This window comes from Typopeltis vanoorti, chromosome 6 (assembly GCF_054136105.1).
Source record: "Typopeltis vanoorti isolate ZY-2024b chromosome 6, IOZ_Tvanoo_1.0, whole genome shotgun sequence".
NCBI classification, from domain to species: Eukaryota; Metazoa; Arthropoda; class Arachnida; order Uropygi; family Thelyphonidae; genus Typopeltis; species Typopeltis vanoorti.
Window position 1 is genome coordinate 107794382 of NC_143554.1, and position 18107 is coordinate 107812488.

General features: G+C 37.4%; 1 protein-coding gene across 1 annotated transcript in view; it reads left to right on the forward strand.

Moving 5' to 3' along the window:
• The window catches only part of LOC150105783 (tyrosine-protein kinase Btk-like), a 173239-nt gene that overhangs the window by 45162 nt on the left and 109970 nt on the right, over positions 1-18107 (forward strand). The window contains exon 5 of the mRNA XM_090393586.1: positions 8997-9065. Coding sequence (XP_090249712.1) covers positions 8997-9065 — 69 coding nt within the window. The remainder of the gene's footprint in view (positions 1-8996; positions 9066-18107) is intronic.

Here is an 18107-nt window from a genome sequence, read left to right on the forward strand (position 1 = left end):
ATGATGTCCTCTGCATATATACTAAACAAGTGAGGAGAAAGTAAACATCCCTGTCTAACTCCTTTTCCAACTTGAAGCCAGTCAGTCAATCCAACACCTGTTCTTACTGTGGCTTCTTGCTCCTTATACAAGTTGGCTATCAACCTGATAGTGTGTTCAGGAAAACCCATTCTTTTCATTACTTCCCACAGTTTCACATGCTGAACACAGTCAAAAGCTTTAGAGTAGTCTAAGAAACACATTACCAGAGGGAGTCTGAATTCTTTATATTTTTCTATGATCTGTCTAAGGCAAAGGATCTGATCTCTGGTGTCCCTACCTTTCCTAAAACCTGCTTGTTCCTTGGCCTCATTGGGCATCTCTGCCTCAACTTTGGCCTCAATCCTATTTAGCATGATTTTTAATAAAATTTTGCTTGCATGAGATATCAAACTAATAGTTCTATAATTCTTGCATGCCTTCATATCACCTTTCTTGTGTAGATTAAAGCTGTGTATCAATGTGATACACAGCTTTAATCTATTTATCCTGAAATGCATAGCTTTACATTTCTGAAGATTAAACTGATATCCATTATCTTTTTCCCATACTGACAACCTATTTAAATTGTCCTGCAAGCTCTCCACATTGCCTTGATTAACTATTACTCTGCCTAATTTTGTATCATCAGCAAACAACTGAATATTTCCTTTCAGGTTATTTCCTATATCATTTATGTACAAATTAAACTGCAATGGTCCCAGACCTAGTGGCACACCACTAGTCATTTGTTTTTGCCTCGATTCTGCCCCTCTTATCCATTTAACCAGTGTCATATCCATACCCATTTGTTCTAATTTGCATAACAGATTTCCGTGTGGTATTCTGCCAAATGGCTTGTAAAATCAAGCAGAATCATCTTGTAAACATTTCCTTTATCCAACTCTGTTGTTATTCTATTATAAAAATATAACAAATTACTAAGGTATGACTGACCCTTCACAAAGCCATTTGTCCCTCATACAGTATCATATTTCTATCTACTTATTCTTGAATTCTCTTTTTTACCAATTTTTCTAGTACTTTTACTATCACACCTGAGATACTGATTGGTCTATAATTTGCTACTGCAGTCTTAGAACCTCCCTTATACAAGGGAATTATTTCTCCTTCTTTACATTCCCTTGGAACTCTACCACATCTGAGACTTAAATTAAAGAGCCTAGTCAGAGGCAATGCCAGTTCCCTTTCACATGTTTGCAAAACTCTAGCTGATATCCCATCTAATCCCACAGTTGAATTTACATTGAGATTCTGCAATATCCTAAGAACCTCCAGTTCATCCATCTCTGTTCCTGCATTAGTGTCTGTCACCTATGTTAAAGTAGTAACCTCACTAGGATGATATACCTTTGCAAAGTGGTCACTCAATAACTTGACGATTTTATCTGCTTCTGCCACCTCATGACTATAATCACTGATTAAGGTTAATCTTCTATAGTTATTCCTTTTCTTACTTGCCACATAATGAAAGAACTCTTAGGATTTCCTTTGACCTGCTCAGCTAGAATCTTCTCATAATCTGATTTTGCCTTCCTTGCCATGCTAGTCACAGATTTAAGCTTCTTCCTAAGCTTGTCATATTCACCTGCCTTGTAATTCCACCCCCTTCTTGACAGAATATTCCTCATGTTGTATAATCTCCCAAGTCCAAATTGCATGATCACTTTCTGTAATTGGGAGGCAATGTGATCTCCTTGGTTATGGATAGCTCTTCAGATCCTGTGACCAAGTCCAATACTCTCACACCTCTAGTCCCATCCATCACATGCTGCCTCAAGTAATTTTATCTTAGTAGATATAAATTACATTTCCTTTTTGCCATGTGATCTTTCTTCCTTTCAGTCTATATCTCCATAGTTGAAGTCCCCCCCCATACTAATTGCCGACCTGGTTGGCTGAGTGGCTAGTATATCCACTCTCCAGCCAAAAGGCTGCAGGTTTGAATCCCGCCATGGGCATGGATGTTTGTAATTGTTTGTGAAAGCACTAGTGGTGGTAGATGGCGTTGGTGTTAGATGATGAAGGTTGATGGAGTAGTGAGATGAAGAGTTGTAGAGTAGATGCCCTCCCTTGATGAGTCTTTGGATTCCCTGGAGGTGTGATGTAATAATAATAACAATGATTACTTGACCTGTACTCATACTAATTTGCTGATTCTAGGAGAGGAATCTAGAGCACAGATTTTCTCTGTGCTCTAGATTCCTCTTCTTTAAAACTCAAAGTCAAGTCTGGCCTAGTTACATTGATGATTTTTTGTTATCTGGCCCCATGGCTGCCAGACATTAGACACTTTCCTCAGCTACCTAAACAAACAACACAAACACATACAATTCACAATTGAGATTGAAAAGCAGAACACACTTCCATTTTTAGATACACTTCTGACACTTGTGACATGTCTTCCTTCTGGCAGTCTTTCCTTCACCAGAAATCTACACATACTGGTCAATATATACACATAAACTCCTACCACCACCCAACACAAAAACTAGGTGTCATTAACACAATAAAAAACAGGGCTTTGAAGATTTGCTTCAATGAACAAGCACTGCACTTAAAGATGAATTAAAAGTTATCAGCAGTACCTTCCTGAAAATGGCTACAGCCAAAATACTATCAAGAAAATTCTTCACAAGACCTCACTTAAAAACAAAAATAAACTAGACTACAATAAAACTGCAACCATTCCATACATTAAAAGGATGTCTGATAAAATAAACAGAATACTACAGAAATGCAACCTTAAAGCCACCTTTAAACCTTCTGCAAAATTAAAGAACTTACTCAACTTATCGAAGGATCCACTTACTCCTCTGGCCCATCCTGGAGTATACCGTATTCATAGCACCTGTAATTTTCCCTATATAGGGGGAACAGGATGCACAATTCCTACCAGAAAAAAGGAACATAAATGACACATTAAATTTAATAACTATGGTAAAGCTGGTCTTTCTGATCATGCCCTGAAATTGACTGGAAAAGCACCAGCTGTTTACATCACACCAAAACGTGGTATGAACATAAATTTAAGGAGGACTGTGAAATTCTTATCAACCATCCGAATCTTTACAATAATGATGGTCTAAAAATCCCAAGAATATGGAAGGCACATATTCTACCCACATAACCTTTCTCCCTAAGAGTCAATTATAAATATCACTATAGGTATTCCAAGATCTTAAATGTAATATAACAATGCTCATGTTAAATTAGGACATCATTTTTGCTGTAATAAAACTATCTATATGAAATTGTTCTTTGATGTTATCATAAATAGAATATAGCTTTGATGTAGTTATTTTAATTAATTTATTTATTTATTTCATTTTTTTCCCACTAGAGGTCAGTCCAGTAGAATAACCGTTAATCAAATCATTGTCTCTTTGACATACTGTGTGAAATGTAATGTAGCTTGTCTATATTATATATATATATATGTGTGTGTGTGTGTGTGTGTGTGTGTGTGTGTGTGTGTATATACTGCAGATGATGACCTTGATATGAAGGTCGAAACGTCAGGAAATTAAAATAATTATTTCTAACACAGTTGTAGAGTCCATAATTTGTCTAAAATGAATGCTAAGGTAATGAAGAAGTGATGGAGAGGATCCAAAGGTGAGTGACAAAGATTGTGGCAGGTCTGTGGAATGCTCCATATGACATTAGATTGAAGCAGCTAAGGCTGCTTCTGTGTACACGAACATGGTTTACCATTTACCACATATACCATTTTTTTTTTTTGTAATACAGTTTATAACTTTCAGATCTGGACAGAAAAAAAACAACACTATAAACATTTTGAAAGTAGCAAGCTCTGGAAGGCACATTTTTAGTGCTTTATCAACTTGAGAGAGAGATATAATTGAGTAAGAGCCGGTGTAAATGTTGTGCGCTACCAATATTATTAGTGTGGAGGATTTTTCTTGTCTAAACTTAATTACGAATCGTTATTATTAGACCTAGTAACCCGCAGGTAAAAAAAAAAAAAAATGGCGCCGCCGTTCCATGACTTTAATTTAGATTTCAATCATTTCGTTAAGTGTGAGGTCTGTTATATGTATTCTTTCGATTTCATAAATGATTTGTGGATGTTTAGAGTGGATGGAAGAAGGGTGTGTGTGTGAAGTGTGACCTGAACGAGGAACTGATGCAAATATGAAATTGATGACAGAAAGTGTTAGTAGCGAGAATGTCGCAGGGAAAATGAGTGCACGTTTGAAAGAGAAGGATGGTGAGAAAAGAGAGGCAAAAAAATGTTAAAAGATCAGTAAAAAAGAAAAAGAGCGGTTTGAAAACAGTAACAGATGTTAAAAGGGACGAAAGTGAGGCGAGAGTGGTGGTGGTGGAAGGAAACGAAATTGAGAAAATGAATGAAAATAGAAATGGCATGACGCAGAAATCGAAAGTGAAAAAAATTGAAAGAATGAATGATAGCGAAAAAAGAATGAATGATAGCGAAAGTTGGATGCATGTTGGACTGAAAGTATGGAAACAAAGAAAGATGAATGAGAGTGAAAGTGATGATAGCGAAAGTTGGACACATGTAAGACCGAAAGTACAGAAACAAAGAAAGATGAATGAGAGTAAAAGTGAGATGAGGGGGGTCGAGAGTTAGAAAGTTAGAAAGATTGAATAATAGAGAGAATGTGTCGCGAAATTCGGAAATTGAATTGGATTGGATGAGGCAAGAAATGAAAGGAATGCAGAATGAAATTAAGAGAATTCAGGTCAAAACTATTAAAATAAATCATGATAGCATGAAAGAGTTAATGAAAGATGAGCAAGTGGCGTTGTATGGCGACTCCATTATTAAAGGTGTGCTATAGGATGGAATGCACAAGATATGTTTTCCATGTGGTAAAATGAGTAGAGTGATTGAGGCATTGGATATGAGGTGGGAGCGAGCAAAAGAGTTAATAGTATTAATTGGTATGAATGATTTGAGAGAGGACAGTGAGCGTGTCAGAATGGATATTAGGAGGCTGCTTGGAAGGATAAAAGAGAATAGTGTGACAGGAAGGGTAGTCAGTGTGTTGCCTAGGTATGACTGTGGTGAAATGAGGCGGAGAGCAAGGATTATGAATGATATGCTGGCTGAAATGTGTGAGGAGATAGGAGTACAGTTTGTTAATGTGTGGAATGAGTTTCAGGGACGAAGTGAGCTGTATGGGAGTGATGGACTGCACTGCATTTGAGTGGTTATGGTGTGAGTCGCTTTGAGAGACTGTTGCTGGAAGGTAGAGAAGCGAATAGAGAAAATGAATCAGATCGAGAGGGAAGTGATGTGGAAGAGCAGGAAAGTAAGACAGGAGAGATTGAAGAGGTGGATATGAATAGGGAAGTGAGTGGTATGAGTATAGAAAATGAGAGAATGGGTGTGCAAGAGGAGCAGGCAAACGGGGAGGCTCAGAGTGGACAGGGGTACACAGCATGAGAAAGGTGGATGCTCCGAGAGGAGGTGAGAGCATGTGTAGGCAGGAAAGGAATGGGATGACCAGGGATCGAGAGGAAACAGTTGGAATTGAAAAGGGATCTAAAATGAAGAAGCAGAAAGGGAAATGGCCCGAGTCGAGCATGGAGAGATCACATTGAGTGAGTGGTATCAGTGGAACTAGCTGTAGATCCAGAAATGAGCTGTTGTGTTTGTATACAAATGCTAGAAGTATAAGAAACAAGGCAGATGAAATGGTTGCACTAATTGCGTCTGTTCACCCAAAGATTGTCGGAATAAGTGAGACATGGTTGGAAGAGGATGACATCCTGACAGGAATAGAGATGGAAGGGTATGATGTGTTTGTATACAAACACATCATAAAAGGGAGGGGGAAGTGCTATTGATTAAAAGGGGTTAAAAGGGAGGGGGAAGTGCTATTGATGATAGAGAAAGAGTTATGTCCATACAAAGTAGAGATGCAAGATGGAAATAGTGCCAGTGGTTTTGAGGCAGTATGGTGTGAGATAGAGGTGAATGGAATCAAATACTTGGTGGGATCTGGTTATGGACCAGGTAATGTGGATGGTGGTGATAGTGAAATGTATAGTCAAATTAGCCAAGCAAATAAGAAAAGGGTAATCATTATGGGTGATTTTAATTATGGCAGTATAGACTGGAATAATGAGATAGCAACTGGAAGTAAAGAAAATGAGTTTTTGAGGGATAACTACCTCAGACAGTATGTAACAGAGGGCACACGAGGATTAAGGGTCTTGGATTTGGTCATCTCATCAGAAGATGTAATTATAAATGTGTCAAATCATCCTCCAATTGGTGAGAGTGACCATGAGGTGATTACCTGGGTGGTTGCCAGCAGTGCGAGGACCCCTGTGAGGAAAGGGTATATGTGGAACTACAAGGGGGGGGGGTGATTATGAAGAGCTCAGGAGACAGCTTGTGGAATGAGGAGTTAGCTGGAAAAAAGATCAATGCAGCTTGGGGGATTTTCAAAAACTATCTAGTAGATACAATGTCTAAATGTATTCCAATGAGAAGGTTAAATAAGGTAGGTGTCAGATGGATGAATAAAGAGATTAAGCATGCGATACAGAGAAAGAGGGCATTGTGGAGGCAGCATAAGAGAAGTGGAAATAACCAATTTCATGAGGTCTAAAAAGACCAGGCAAGGAGGGTGACTTGGTTGGTGAGAGTAACTAAAGAGAGGTATGAACAGCAGTTAACTAATGAAGCCAAAAAGAATCCTAGGGAATTCTTTAGATATGTAGCCAGCAAAAGAAAGAATGATTATGGAAGGATGACATTGATTGGAGAAAATGGTACAAAGACAGCTGTTGCAGAATGTGTGGTGGAGATTCTAAATGAGCAGTGCATAATGATCTTTCAATCTTGTGAATGTGACTTCATGGAGAGATTGAGAGCAGTTGATGATGGAGAGGAGAGACTGACTGTAAGTGAGCAAGAGGTGTTTGGGGTGTGGAGTAAACTAGATGTAAATAAGGCTGTGGGACTTGATAATATATCGCCAAGTATTCTGAAGGAATGTGCCAGGGAGTAGACACCTGTCTTGACATATTTTTTTAATATGAGTCTTGCACTCAGTCAAGTCCCTAAGGAGTGGAAGGAGGGCAAGATTGTGCCACTTCATAAAGGAAGTGTTCGAACTCAAGCATCAAACTATAGGCCTATCTGTGTGTCAGGTGTTGTGGTTAAGTTGTTGGAGAAGCTTGTGAGAACTAGGATCCACATCTGGGTTGACAACAATGGTATTATCTTTGATGGACAGCATGGATTTGCTAAAGGGAGGCCATGTTTTAGTAATCTACTTACTTATTACAATAAAGTGACTCAGTTACAATATTCAGTTATTTGCAGATGATGCAAAGTTGGAACGAACCATAAAGAGTAGTGAAGATGTTGCGGCCTTGCAAGAAGACTTGAATAAATTGAGTGATTGGGCACGGAAATGTGAGTTCAATGTTGCAAAATGTAAGGTTTTAAAATTTGGAAAACAAAGATGGGATGCAGAATTTATGCTTGGTGAGAATATATTGTTGGAGGTAGAGGAAATAAGAGATCTGGGGGTGATAGTGGTAAGGATCTAAAATTTAGGGCACACATCGCCAAAATTGTGAAGACAACACAAAGGCTTCTGGGAATGATGCGGAGGACACTGACGTGTAGAAGTAAGGAGATTCTTGTTCCGTTGTATAAGGCTTTGATTAGGTCACACATGGAGTATTGTGCCCAGATTTGGTCACCGGATTTTCAGAAGGATGAAGAGATGTTGGAAAGGGTCAAAGGCGACTGGCTAAGGTAGTTTCTGACCTCTGGAATGTCGAGTATGAGGAAAGATTGAGAAGATGTAATTTGCAGAGTCTGGTGGACAGGAGGAAGAGGAGGAGATATGATAGAGACCTACAAGTTGATAAGGGGTTGTTATAGGATCAATGGTGGAGAAGTTCTACAGAGAATAGTGGGAGATCGGGGGAGAACTAGAGGTCATCCCTGGAAACTGTATAAAGAGGGTGTGAGTAGGGGAGTGAGAGGCAAGATTTTTTCATGCAGAGTTGTGAATGATTGGAATGCCTTGCCTGAGAGTGTGGTGTCTGCAAGGAGTTTGAGTGTGTTTAAGACACGGTATGATGAGATGTGTGTGTGTGATAAAAGGACCTCCCAGATGAGTCTTTGACTCCTTGAGGTCTTGGGGTAATAATAATAATAATAATAATAGACAAGCTTAGGTGTTGAACATTATTTGTAACTTATTTTAATGGTATTAAAAGACCATACCAACTAAAATATAATGCTTTTCTTTGACAAAAAGACGTTTATTAACTGGCTTATATTTCAAACCAGCATCTTCAGAACTCATTACATGTTTCAGTTAACCTATGACAATGAGTTCAAATTGTAACAGACAAAAGATCTAAAGTCCCATTTTGTCAATCTTGTATAAAAGAAGTATTACAGCTATGTAGGAGTTGATCTTAAGATAACTCTCGAGCAAATTAATGCAGTCATACTTGTTCAGTTAGGAGAATGCTTCATAGTCATTACAGTTCTTTCTGAACTGTAATGACTATGAATCTAATACTGTGTGAAGGGGTGTCCAAAGCATGGTCTGCTAGTCCAAACTTGCCATAATAATGGTAGTGAATGTGTATTTTATGTTCTCCAAGGCAGATGTTAACAGATCTTCCTGTCTGTCGATAGTAGGCCAATCACAGTCACATGGAACTTCATACCCTGAGATAACAGAATATTTGAAGTATTTTATTTATTTCTCAAAGTACTACTTAAAACAGTACTTGAAGTATGCTTTAAGAGTACTTTGTGAAGGGCTAATAGGCTACATAGTATGTAAATATAAAATGTATTTAATTTTTCTAATAATATGCAGTTTAATTTTGGTGTGAAAATTTTTTACTTCAGTTTATTATAATTATTTTTTATAGTAAATAATATTTTGTATTCTTAATGTATATATGTATATATATAGTGATGTAGGCTATATTCCAAGCAATTATGTAGAAGAAAAGTCAAATGGAGGTAGCTTGAGACAGCATAAGTGAGTATAAAAATTTTTTGGTTAAATTAAAACCAAAATGTCATTAAGATATTTTGCACATTTTTGCTATTGGCTAAAGTTTTATCAATGAAGGTAATAACTATTTGCATATTTAAACATCAAATCCATTTTTTATTCAGATTAATATATTCTATTTCTGAAGGCAATGATAGCTTCTTGTGATCAATTAGGAGTCATGGTGCTAACTCTTTAAGCCAAGTGCAATAATGAGTCATGAATTACTCTTATTACAAGCATGATTAAGTCAAAAATTTTTCCTTCTGCAATTTCACTTCTAAGCTGAATATTATTAGTCCAGTACTGTTATTCTATTTATTTATTTTAAATATAATCTCCACATATGAAAGGTTGTAAAATGTATAGCATGTCAGTGATGTGTGTGGGCAAGAGGATAAGGAGAAAATAGGATACTGTTGATATGTTTCTTGAACAACTAAAGGTTATATTCTTTGGAAGAGATAATGTGAGAAGGCTGTTTCAAAGTACAGAGGAAGATGAATGAATGAAAAGAGGAAGAAGAGAAGTTAGTTTGGTAGTTTATAGCTGAATCACAGCTGCTTGTGTTATGCAGTCAGAATGGTGGTGGTGGTGCCCAGTTTATCTGAACATTGTTCATGAAAAGACTTATTGAATAAGCATAATGAGGAAACAAAACATCACACACACACACACACACACACATTATTATTATTACGGGTATCTCTATGGAGTCAGTAGACTCTCATTGTGGGAGACCCAAACTATCAAAAAAATATCTATCATATCTCTTCTTGAATTCATTTAGAGACGAACTGACAACTGAGTCAGGCAATGCATTCCACTCATTCACCACTCTCCAGGTGAAAAACCTCGTTCTCACACCCTTGTTAACCACACTTTTCCTTAATTTCCAGGGATGACCTCTTGTTCTTCCATCACTATCACACAGCTGAAACATTTCCCCTGCATCAATCTTATAAAAACATTTTAGTAATTTAAATGTTTCTATCATATCCCCTCTTCTCCACCTATCAACCAACCTCTGCAATCAACAAGCTCTCAATCTATCAATATAAGGAGCATTTTTTACATCACTCACCAACTTAGTCACTCTCCTCTGAACCCCTCTCCACAACCTCCTCATCTCCAAGGAATCCAGGTGACCAGACCTGAGCACAGTAATCCAAATGTGGAAGTATCGACGCCTTATAAAGGGGAATAATTGCCTCTTTATCGTTGGATGTTAGTGTGTTCCTCAATAACCAAGTAATTCTATGTGCAATCTTGGACACCTTAGCAATGTGTCCCCTAAACTTCATCTCCCTATTCACCAACATCCCTAAGTCTCTAGTCTCATCAATCTCTTGGAGTACCATTCCATCAATGTATTACACAGCTGGTAATCTTTTAATCCCAAAATGCATAACATACAGAGAGAGAGGTCATTACTTAACTGGATTGGTAGTTTTAGATGGCATCTGGAATTTTTGGGAAGGTTTTTGGTGCCTCTCCTGAAATATATGTACAGTATCCCAAGATTAGATGAATGTGAGTTTATATAGTATTTGAGGTCATACAGGTGAGAAGTGTCTTGAATGGAAAAGGATGCTTAGTATTTTGGTGGCTCAAGAGACTATAACTGTGATGTGTGTGCTTGTGCCTGGAATAGCTACACATGAATCTGCTAAAGAAGAGAAATATGATCTTGTTTGAAGATCTGAGTATTATCAAAAGTGAGAAGAGATAGAAAATAAGGGTGGACTATTTTGGTCATGTCGAATTTCAGAACGGTTATCATCATTCCACTGAAAAATATCAAAAAGATCAGATTTTAAGGTATTAGTTATAATATATCTTGAGGCTTAGAATGGCTGTGCACTGCAAGGTTTTTCAAATAAAGAAGAGAAGTGGAGTGTACTATCATCAGAAAAACTATGAATAGGATTTGAGGTCAGTGAAAGAAAGTCATATAATACAGAAGGAAATGAGTGAAAGTACAAAGCCCCAAGGTACTCTGGCATTGGTGAGAAATCTGATAAGAAGAACCAATCTGCCATACTATGTAATAAACAGTCAGAAAGGAAACTGGTGATCCAGCTGCATAGAGTAGAAGGGACCATAAAATGATATTTTGTTGAGGAGGTATCTGCCAGATAAAGCTAAATACCCTGGAAATGTTAAGATACCATGAATTTCTTCAAACCTTCCATGGTTTGTTTCCAAAAGTGGATGTTGATAACTAGGAGATGTTGATAGTCTGCTTCCTGATTTTTGAGAGAAACTGAAATGAGAGCAATGGGATAATAGATTGATAGCTGACTTTTATTACTTTTTTTTTTTTTTTTTTTTGATGGGCTGAATATAAGCTTAATTTCAAGCATTACCTGTTTCAAGCTGTTATAGATAAGCTGGTCTGGCTTATCTATGAGTGATACTACAATTGTTCCATATGGATATCTGGCTATCCACTAGAGGGTCGAAAGTTGTATAGTGTTTAATATTTAGTTTATTTAGTTTAATCCTTTATCCAAGTGTGAGCAAACAAAGTTTGCGCCTGAAGTATCTTCAGGACTGGGGGTAAGGTGATACAGCACCAGGGCAACTCGTTGCAAAGGTGGAGCAAGCTACCAACACTCCTGTCTCAGTATCTCCTATATAATGCAAAACACATCTCCTTGCGGATATGTCTAATGTTATACATTAAGGGAAGGGCCACTACCCAGACTAGTTTCGACCTTTATTGAGGTCTCTTCAGTGGGAGCCAGGCCCAAGTTGAGACAAGTTGAGATACCAGGCAGAAGCATTTGCAGGTCATCTCTACCTATCGGAGTTGCCAAATGGTGTGCCACCCTTTTTTAATAAATTACTCTGGATTTAGAGAAAGATGTTGAAAGTTTATTTTTCACTTGGTTAGAGTATAATAAATTTAGTTTAATCCTTTATCCAAGTGTGAGCAAACAAAGTTTGCGCCTGAAGTATCTTCAGGACTGGGGTAAGGTGATACAGCACCAGGGCAACTCGTTGCAAAGGTGGAGCAAGCTACCAACACTCCTGTCTCAGTATCTCCTATAATGCAAAACACATCTCCTTGCGGATATGTCTAATGTTATGCATTAAGGGAAGGGCCACTACCCAGACTAGTTTCGACCTTTATTGAGGTCTCTTCAGTGGGAGCCAGGCCCAAGTTGAGATACAGGGTGGCACACCATTTGGCAACTCCGATAGGTAGAGATGACCTGCAAATGCTTCTGCCTGGTATCTCAACTTGGGCCTGGCTCCCACTGAAGAGACCTCAATAAAGGTTGAAACTAGTCTGGGTAGTGGCCCTTCCCTTAATGCATAACATTAGACATCCGCAAGGAGATGTGTTTTGCATTATTTGCATTATAGGAGATACTGAGACAGGAGTGTTGGTAGCTTGCTCCAACTTTACAACGAGTTGCCCTGGTGCTGTATCACCTTACCCCAGTCCTGAAGATATTTCAGGCGCAAACTTTGTTTGCTCACACTTGGATAAAGGATTAAACTAAATTTATTATACTCTAACCAAGTGAAAAATAAACTTTCAACTTTTGTATAGTGTTGGAAAAAGCTTTGGAAAGATTAGTGCTATTTTGAGTAATAATTGGTAATATTTCACAAATTTTAGGGTTGTACTATTTATTTTTGATAACAAAGTGTGTATGTGTGATTTTTAGCATGATTTCTGCCTGATTTTAGTTGAAATTTCCTTTTTTAAGTATAACACAGGAGGAGTGCTTAAGAGTCAAAGCTGTATAACTGGGAGGAGACCTCCACGTAGCCTTTTTAAGGAATGTGGAGAACTGACCAGGGTTCTGACCAAATGTCCAATCCTCACCTTCTCGTGGAGCACCCTGTTAGGTATTTACCTGGATACTGAACAAACAAGGATGGACTGGCAATTTGGGATTTAGCCAACCAAATTATATTTTTATTGGTTTAAACCAATATAAAATGATGGTACAACATGACAGAATTTCATACTGGCTGGGGAATTGCCTGGTTAAACAAGGCCCATGTTATTTTTGCCAGGGAACCAGGGCAAACAGCAAAAAGTCAGCTACTGAAACAAATTCTGAATCACGCCCCAATTTAACATCACCTGAGTTCAAGATCGGTACTATCATAAGAAGCCTGAATGACAAAAAATGGAGCTAACTGAGGAATTGGATAAGTATCAGATCGACACAATAGGGGTGACTGAAACAAAAAAGACAAAAACTGGTGAGATCTTTCTGAGCAGTAAATACAAAATGTTATATTAAGGAAATGACAATCAAGGAAATGAAGGAATAGCTATAGTATTCAACACTAAATACGAGGCTAATCTTCTTGAATGGCAGGCAATATCAAGTAGAGTAACGAGGGCAAATAACAGAATGGAAAACTGGACAATGAGACTTATTTGTGCCTATGGTCCCACAGAAGGTTCCACTAAGGTAGAAGTGGAGGAATTTTTTGAGGCTTTAGAGAAAGAAACTGACACAATGAAAAAGGAAAAGTTGATCCTTGTTAGAGATCTAAATAGCAAAGTAGGAAATGATTGTCAGACATACAAAAATATTTTGGAAAATTTGGAGAAAAGAGCAAAGCTAATAATAATGGCAAATACCTGTTGGATTTCTGCTCGGGACATCAACTGTTTATTACTAACACAATGTTCCAACATAAAAATGTGCACGAATTCACATGGAGAGAAGAGGCAAGGAATAAGAAAAGTCTCATTGACAATATTATTGTTGATAGTAACATTTAATCACTGGTGCAGGACACTAGAGTGTACAGAGGATTTGAAATCGGAAGTGATCACCATTTAGTCTTGAGCAGGATAAATTGAATTTCATATTGAAAATAAGCAATACTTAGTCTTTATTTCAGTTGTAAATCAGCAGTTAGAATTGAAGGAAGTACAAGAAGATGGTTTAATGTTAAATCTGGTGTCAGTCAAGAATATCCATTATCCCCTCTGTTATTCATTATCTATATGGATCACATTATGAAGGAAAGTGGTATTAAATCTGATATCAAAATTGGAGATGTTAATGTCAGCTCTTTGCTTTATGCTGATAATATTATACTTCTAAATAAATCCAGTATAAGTCTGCAAGATTCCCTGACTAAATTGAATAACTGTTGTAATAAATTTGGAATGAAAATCAAAGACAAATACAATGCAAATAGGCAGAAATATTGAAAATATGAACTGCATTGTGAATGGAGAACCTATAGAACAAGTAAAACATTTCTGCTGCTTAGGCACAATTTTTAGTGAAGATGGTAAATTAAATATGGAAATCGACATATTTAGTGTGGTAGGAAGTCAACTGAATAAATTTATTTGGAATGAGAGAGAAATTAGTCAAAACACTAAATTAGCTGTAATTCCTTTTACAGCATCTTTCTTCCTTTCCTCCAATACTGAGCTTCTTCAACAACCTCCAGAATATCTTGCCACTTCTTGATATTTATTATCATTATTATTATTTGTCACCTCCAAGAAGTCCAAAGACTCATCGAGGGAAGGCATCTACTCTACAACTCTGCTTCCACCACTCACAATTCACCAACTGACTGCAACTACACCAACGCCATCCACTGGTATTTCCACACACAATCACAAACATCCATGCCCACGCTGGGATTTGAACCTGCACCCTCTTGACTGGAGAGTGGACACGCTAACCACTCGGCCAGCCAGGCTGGCATTTTCTATGAGAGAGAGAATGAAAGAGAGACGAGAGAAAGTATGGATTTGTCAGAAGTGCGTTATTATGAGACCACGAGGCAATGAATACAAAACTGACTGAAAAGATTGAAGATGGTGTTCATGAAACAGAAATGAAATGTCTGCATACAAGCCAGTGTTCAAGCCAGTTTTAACTTATGGATCTGAAAGCTGAGTTCTCATATCTGCAGTCTCTAGTCTTTGTTCAAAACACTTGAACAAAGACTAGAGACTGCAGCTATGAGAGTCCTGAGAAAGATTAGGGGGTGTGAACAGATGGCATAAATGGCAATATCATATTAAAAACGAGGATATTAGGAAAGAACTTGACATTATTAGCATCTAGGTATGTGTTAGTAGTGTTAATCTCAGGTGGTATGGTCACTTAAACAGAAAATGGGTGAGGAAAGATTAATAAAACAGGTGTTATCTGCCAGGTTGGTAAGAAAAACACCCAGATGAAGAGTAAGATATAGGTGGATTTATAGAATAAAAAAGTGCCTTAGAAGACAGAAATATGAGATCTGGTAATGGAGTTTTGACAGGTAACAGATTGATTTGGAGGAAGATTGTAGATAAGGAGTCAGTGGTGATGTAAGTTTTTCATGTAATACTATCATATCCTGTATGCCTCTTGAGGATACATGTTAGGAATTTGATGAAGTATAACACAATTGCGATCACGAGGTCAACCACGCGGGCGTCAACCAGGATGACTAGATGAGCACTGCAAAAATAAAGTGGCATTAATGACATAGACTTTTCAAAAATGATTTGATGTCATGAGTGTAAGAGATGTGTTTGTGGAGAGAGAGAGAGATGAGAGAAAGTATGGATTTGTCAGAAGTGCGATATATTATTAGACTACGAGGCAATGAATGTGAAACTGATCAAAAAGATTGAAGATGGTGTTCATGAAACAAACAGAAATGAAATGAGCACTAGAGAAACTAGAAGAGAACATAGAAGAAAAAAGAGAATGTAGAAGCAAAAGAGAACGTAGAAGCAAAAGTTAGTGATAAGGGAGCGAAAGAAAGAAAGTATGAATGAGGGAAACGAAAATAAGGTGTGGCAGAATGAGAGGTAGCGAGACTGCAGGGGTGACAGAGAGTGAAATTGTCAGAATTCAAGATTTGATGAAACAGTTATTGAAAATGAAAAATGAAATGAAGCATATGCAGAGTGATGTTAGACATCTAGAGGAAACTAATGAAAGCTTGCAAGAGAATAGAATGAAAGAAAAAAAGAGTAAAAGAGGTAATTAGTGATTCCAAAATAGCTATCCAGGAGGTAGAATGAATAAGATAATTAAGGCATTGGACATGAGGAAGAAACAAGCAAGAGATGTATAACAAGTCTTAAAGGAATGCTTCATAGAGATAACAGTATGCTCTTGACAAGAATTGTTTAACAAGAAATTTGCAACAGGATTGCCACATGACAAATGGTAACTAAACTAGAATGAATTGGATGAGGTTGGATAATAGTTATCAGTAGGATAGGTGATTGGCAGGTTGTGTATGAGGAGAATAGGATACCATTAACTATTATAAAGAGTTTATATGGAAGTAAAATATGAACTATAAAAACTGCAGAGGAAAAATAATAGAAACTGGAGAAATGAAATTCCTATGAAGGATAGCAGGCTATACTCTCTGGGACAAAAAAAAAAAAGCACAGAAATACATAAAGAACTAAAAATAGATTCAACATAGGACAAAATAAATTCATTTTTTTTAGGACAAAATATATGAATACTGAAAGAAGTGGATTGAATTTATTGAAAGAATAGTCAGTTCAAGATTACCCCCAAAAGATCCTTCAATAATACCCATTTTGAAGATATGAAAGTCAGGGATGACAAAGGAAAAGATGTAAAGAACTAGAGACCCGAATAGGCCACTGGGCTTAAATATCCAAAAGGATTATTATTATTATTACAGACATCCTCATGGTGTCAGAAGGCTCATCATGGGAGGCGGCCTGCACAAATCATTATTCACATCCTATCATGCCTATTATATCTCTCCTTAAACTCATGCACTGTCAGAACACTCATTTGTGTTCTGACAGTGCATGACCACTTGTGGCAGTACATTTCAGTCATTCACCCTCTCCAAGCAAAAAATCTGATTCTCACACCCTTACTAACTGTGCTCCTAGACAATCTCCAGGGGTCACCCTAGTTATCTTCCTACTCATCATGTATTGAAAAATTTCCTTAATATCAATGTTATACAACCCCTGTAGTAACTTACAAGTTTGTATCGTGTCCGCTCTTTTCTGCCTGTTAACTAAACTTTGCAACTCTCCAATCTATCCTCATAGGGAGCATTCCATTGTTATAATATAATACCATTGTTGTCAACCCAATTCTGCACCCTAATTCTTACCTGCCTTTCCAGCACTTTAACCACAACACCTGATACACAGGTTAGCCTATAATTTGATGCTTGAATTCTCCTTTATGAAGCAGTACAATCTTGAGTTCCTTTTGCCTCCTTTGGAACTTGACCCAGTGTAAGACTCATATTAAACAAATATGTCAAGGCAGGTGTCACCTCCCTAGTACATTTCCTTTAAAATACGTAGTGATATATCATCAAATCCCACAGCCTTATTAATATCAAATTTGCGTAATTCCCCATATACTTCTTTCTCAGTCACAGTCAGTCTCTCAACCTCATTGTCCACTGCTCTCAATGATGTTGCATTCACAAGGATGAAGGAACTTTATGAAGCTCATAAAGTTCCTTCATGATCAGATCCAAGACCCTCAAAAACTCGAGAAATTCATTTTCTTTACTTCCAGTTGCTAGCTCGTCATCCAATCTATATTGCTATAATTAAAATCACTCATAATGATCACCCTTTTCCCATTTGCTTGGATAATTTGCTTATACATGTTCTGGTCATTTACCTTCCACATTACCAGGTCTGTAGCAACATCCAATGAGATATTTCATTCTGTTCACCTCTATCTCACACCATACTGTCTCTAAACCACTACCACTATTTCCTCCTTGCATCCCTACCTTGTAATGGACATAACTCTTTTTCTATCATCAATAGCACTCCACTGCCCTTTTTATCTTCACAAAATACATCATACCCTTCCATCTCTATTCCTCGCAGGATGTCATCCTCATCCAACCATGTCTCACTTATTCCAACAATTTTTGGGTAAACAAATTCAATCAGTGCAACTATTTTATTTCCTCTGTTTCTGATATTCTAGCTTTTGTATACAAACATAATTGCTCATTCCTGGATATACAAAAAATTTGACTGATACC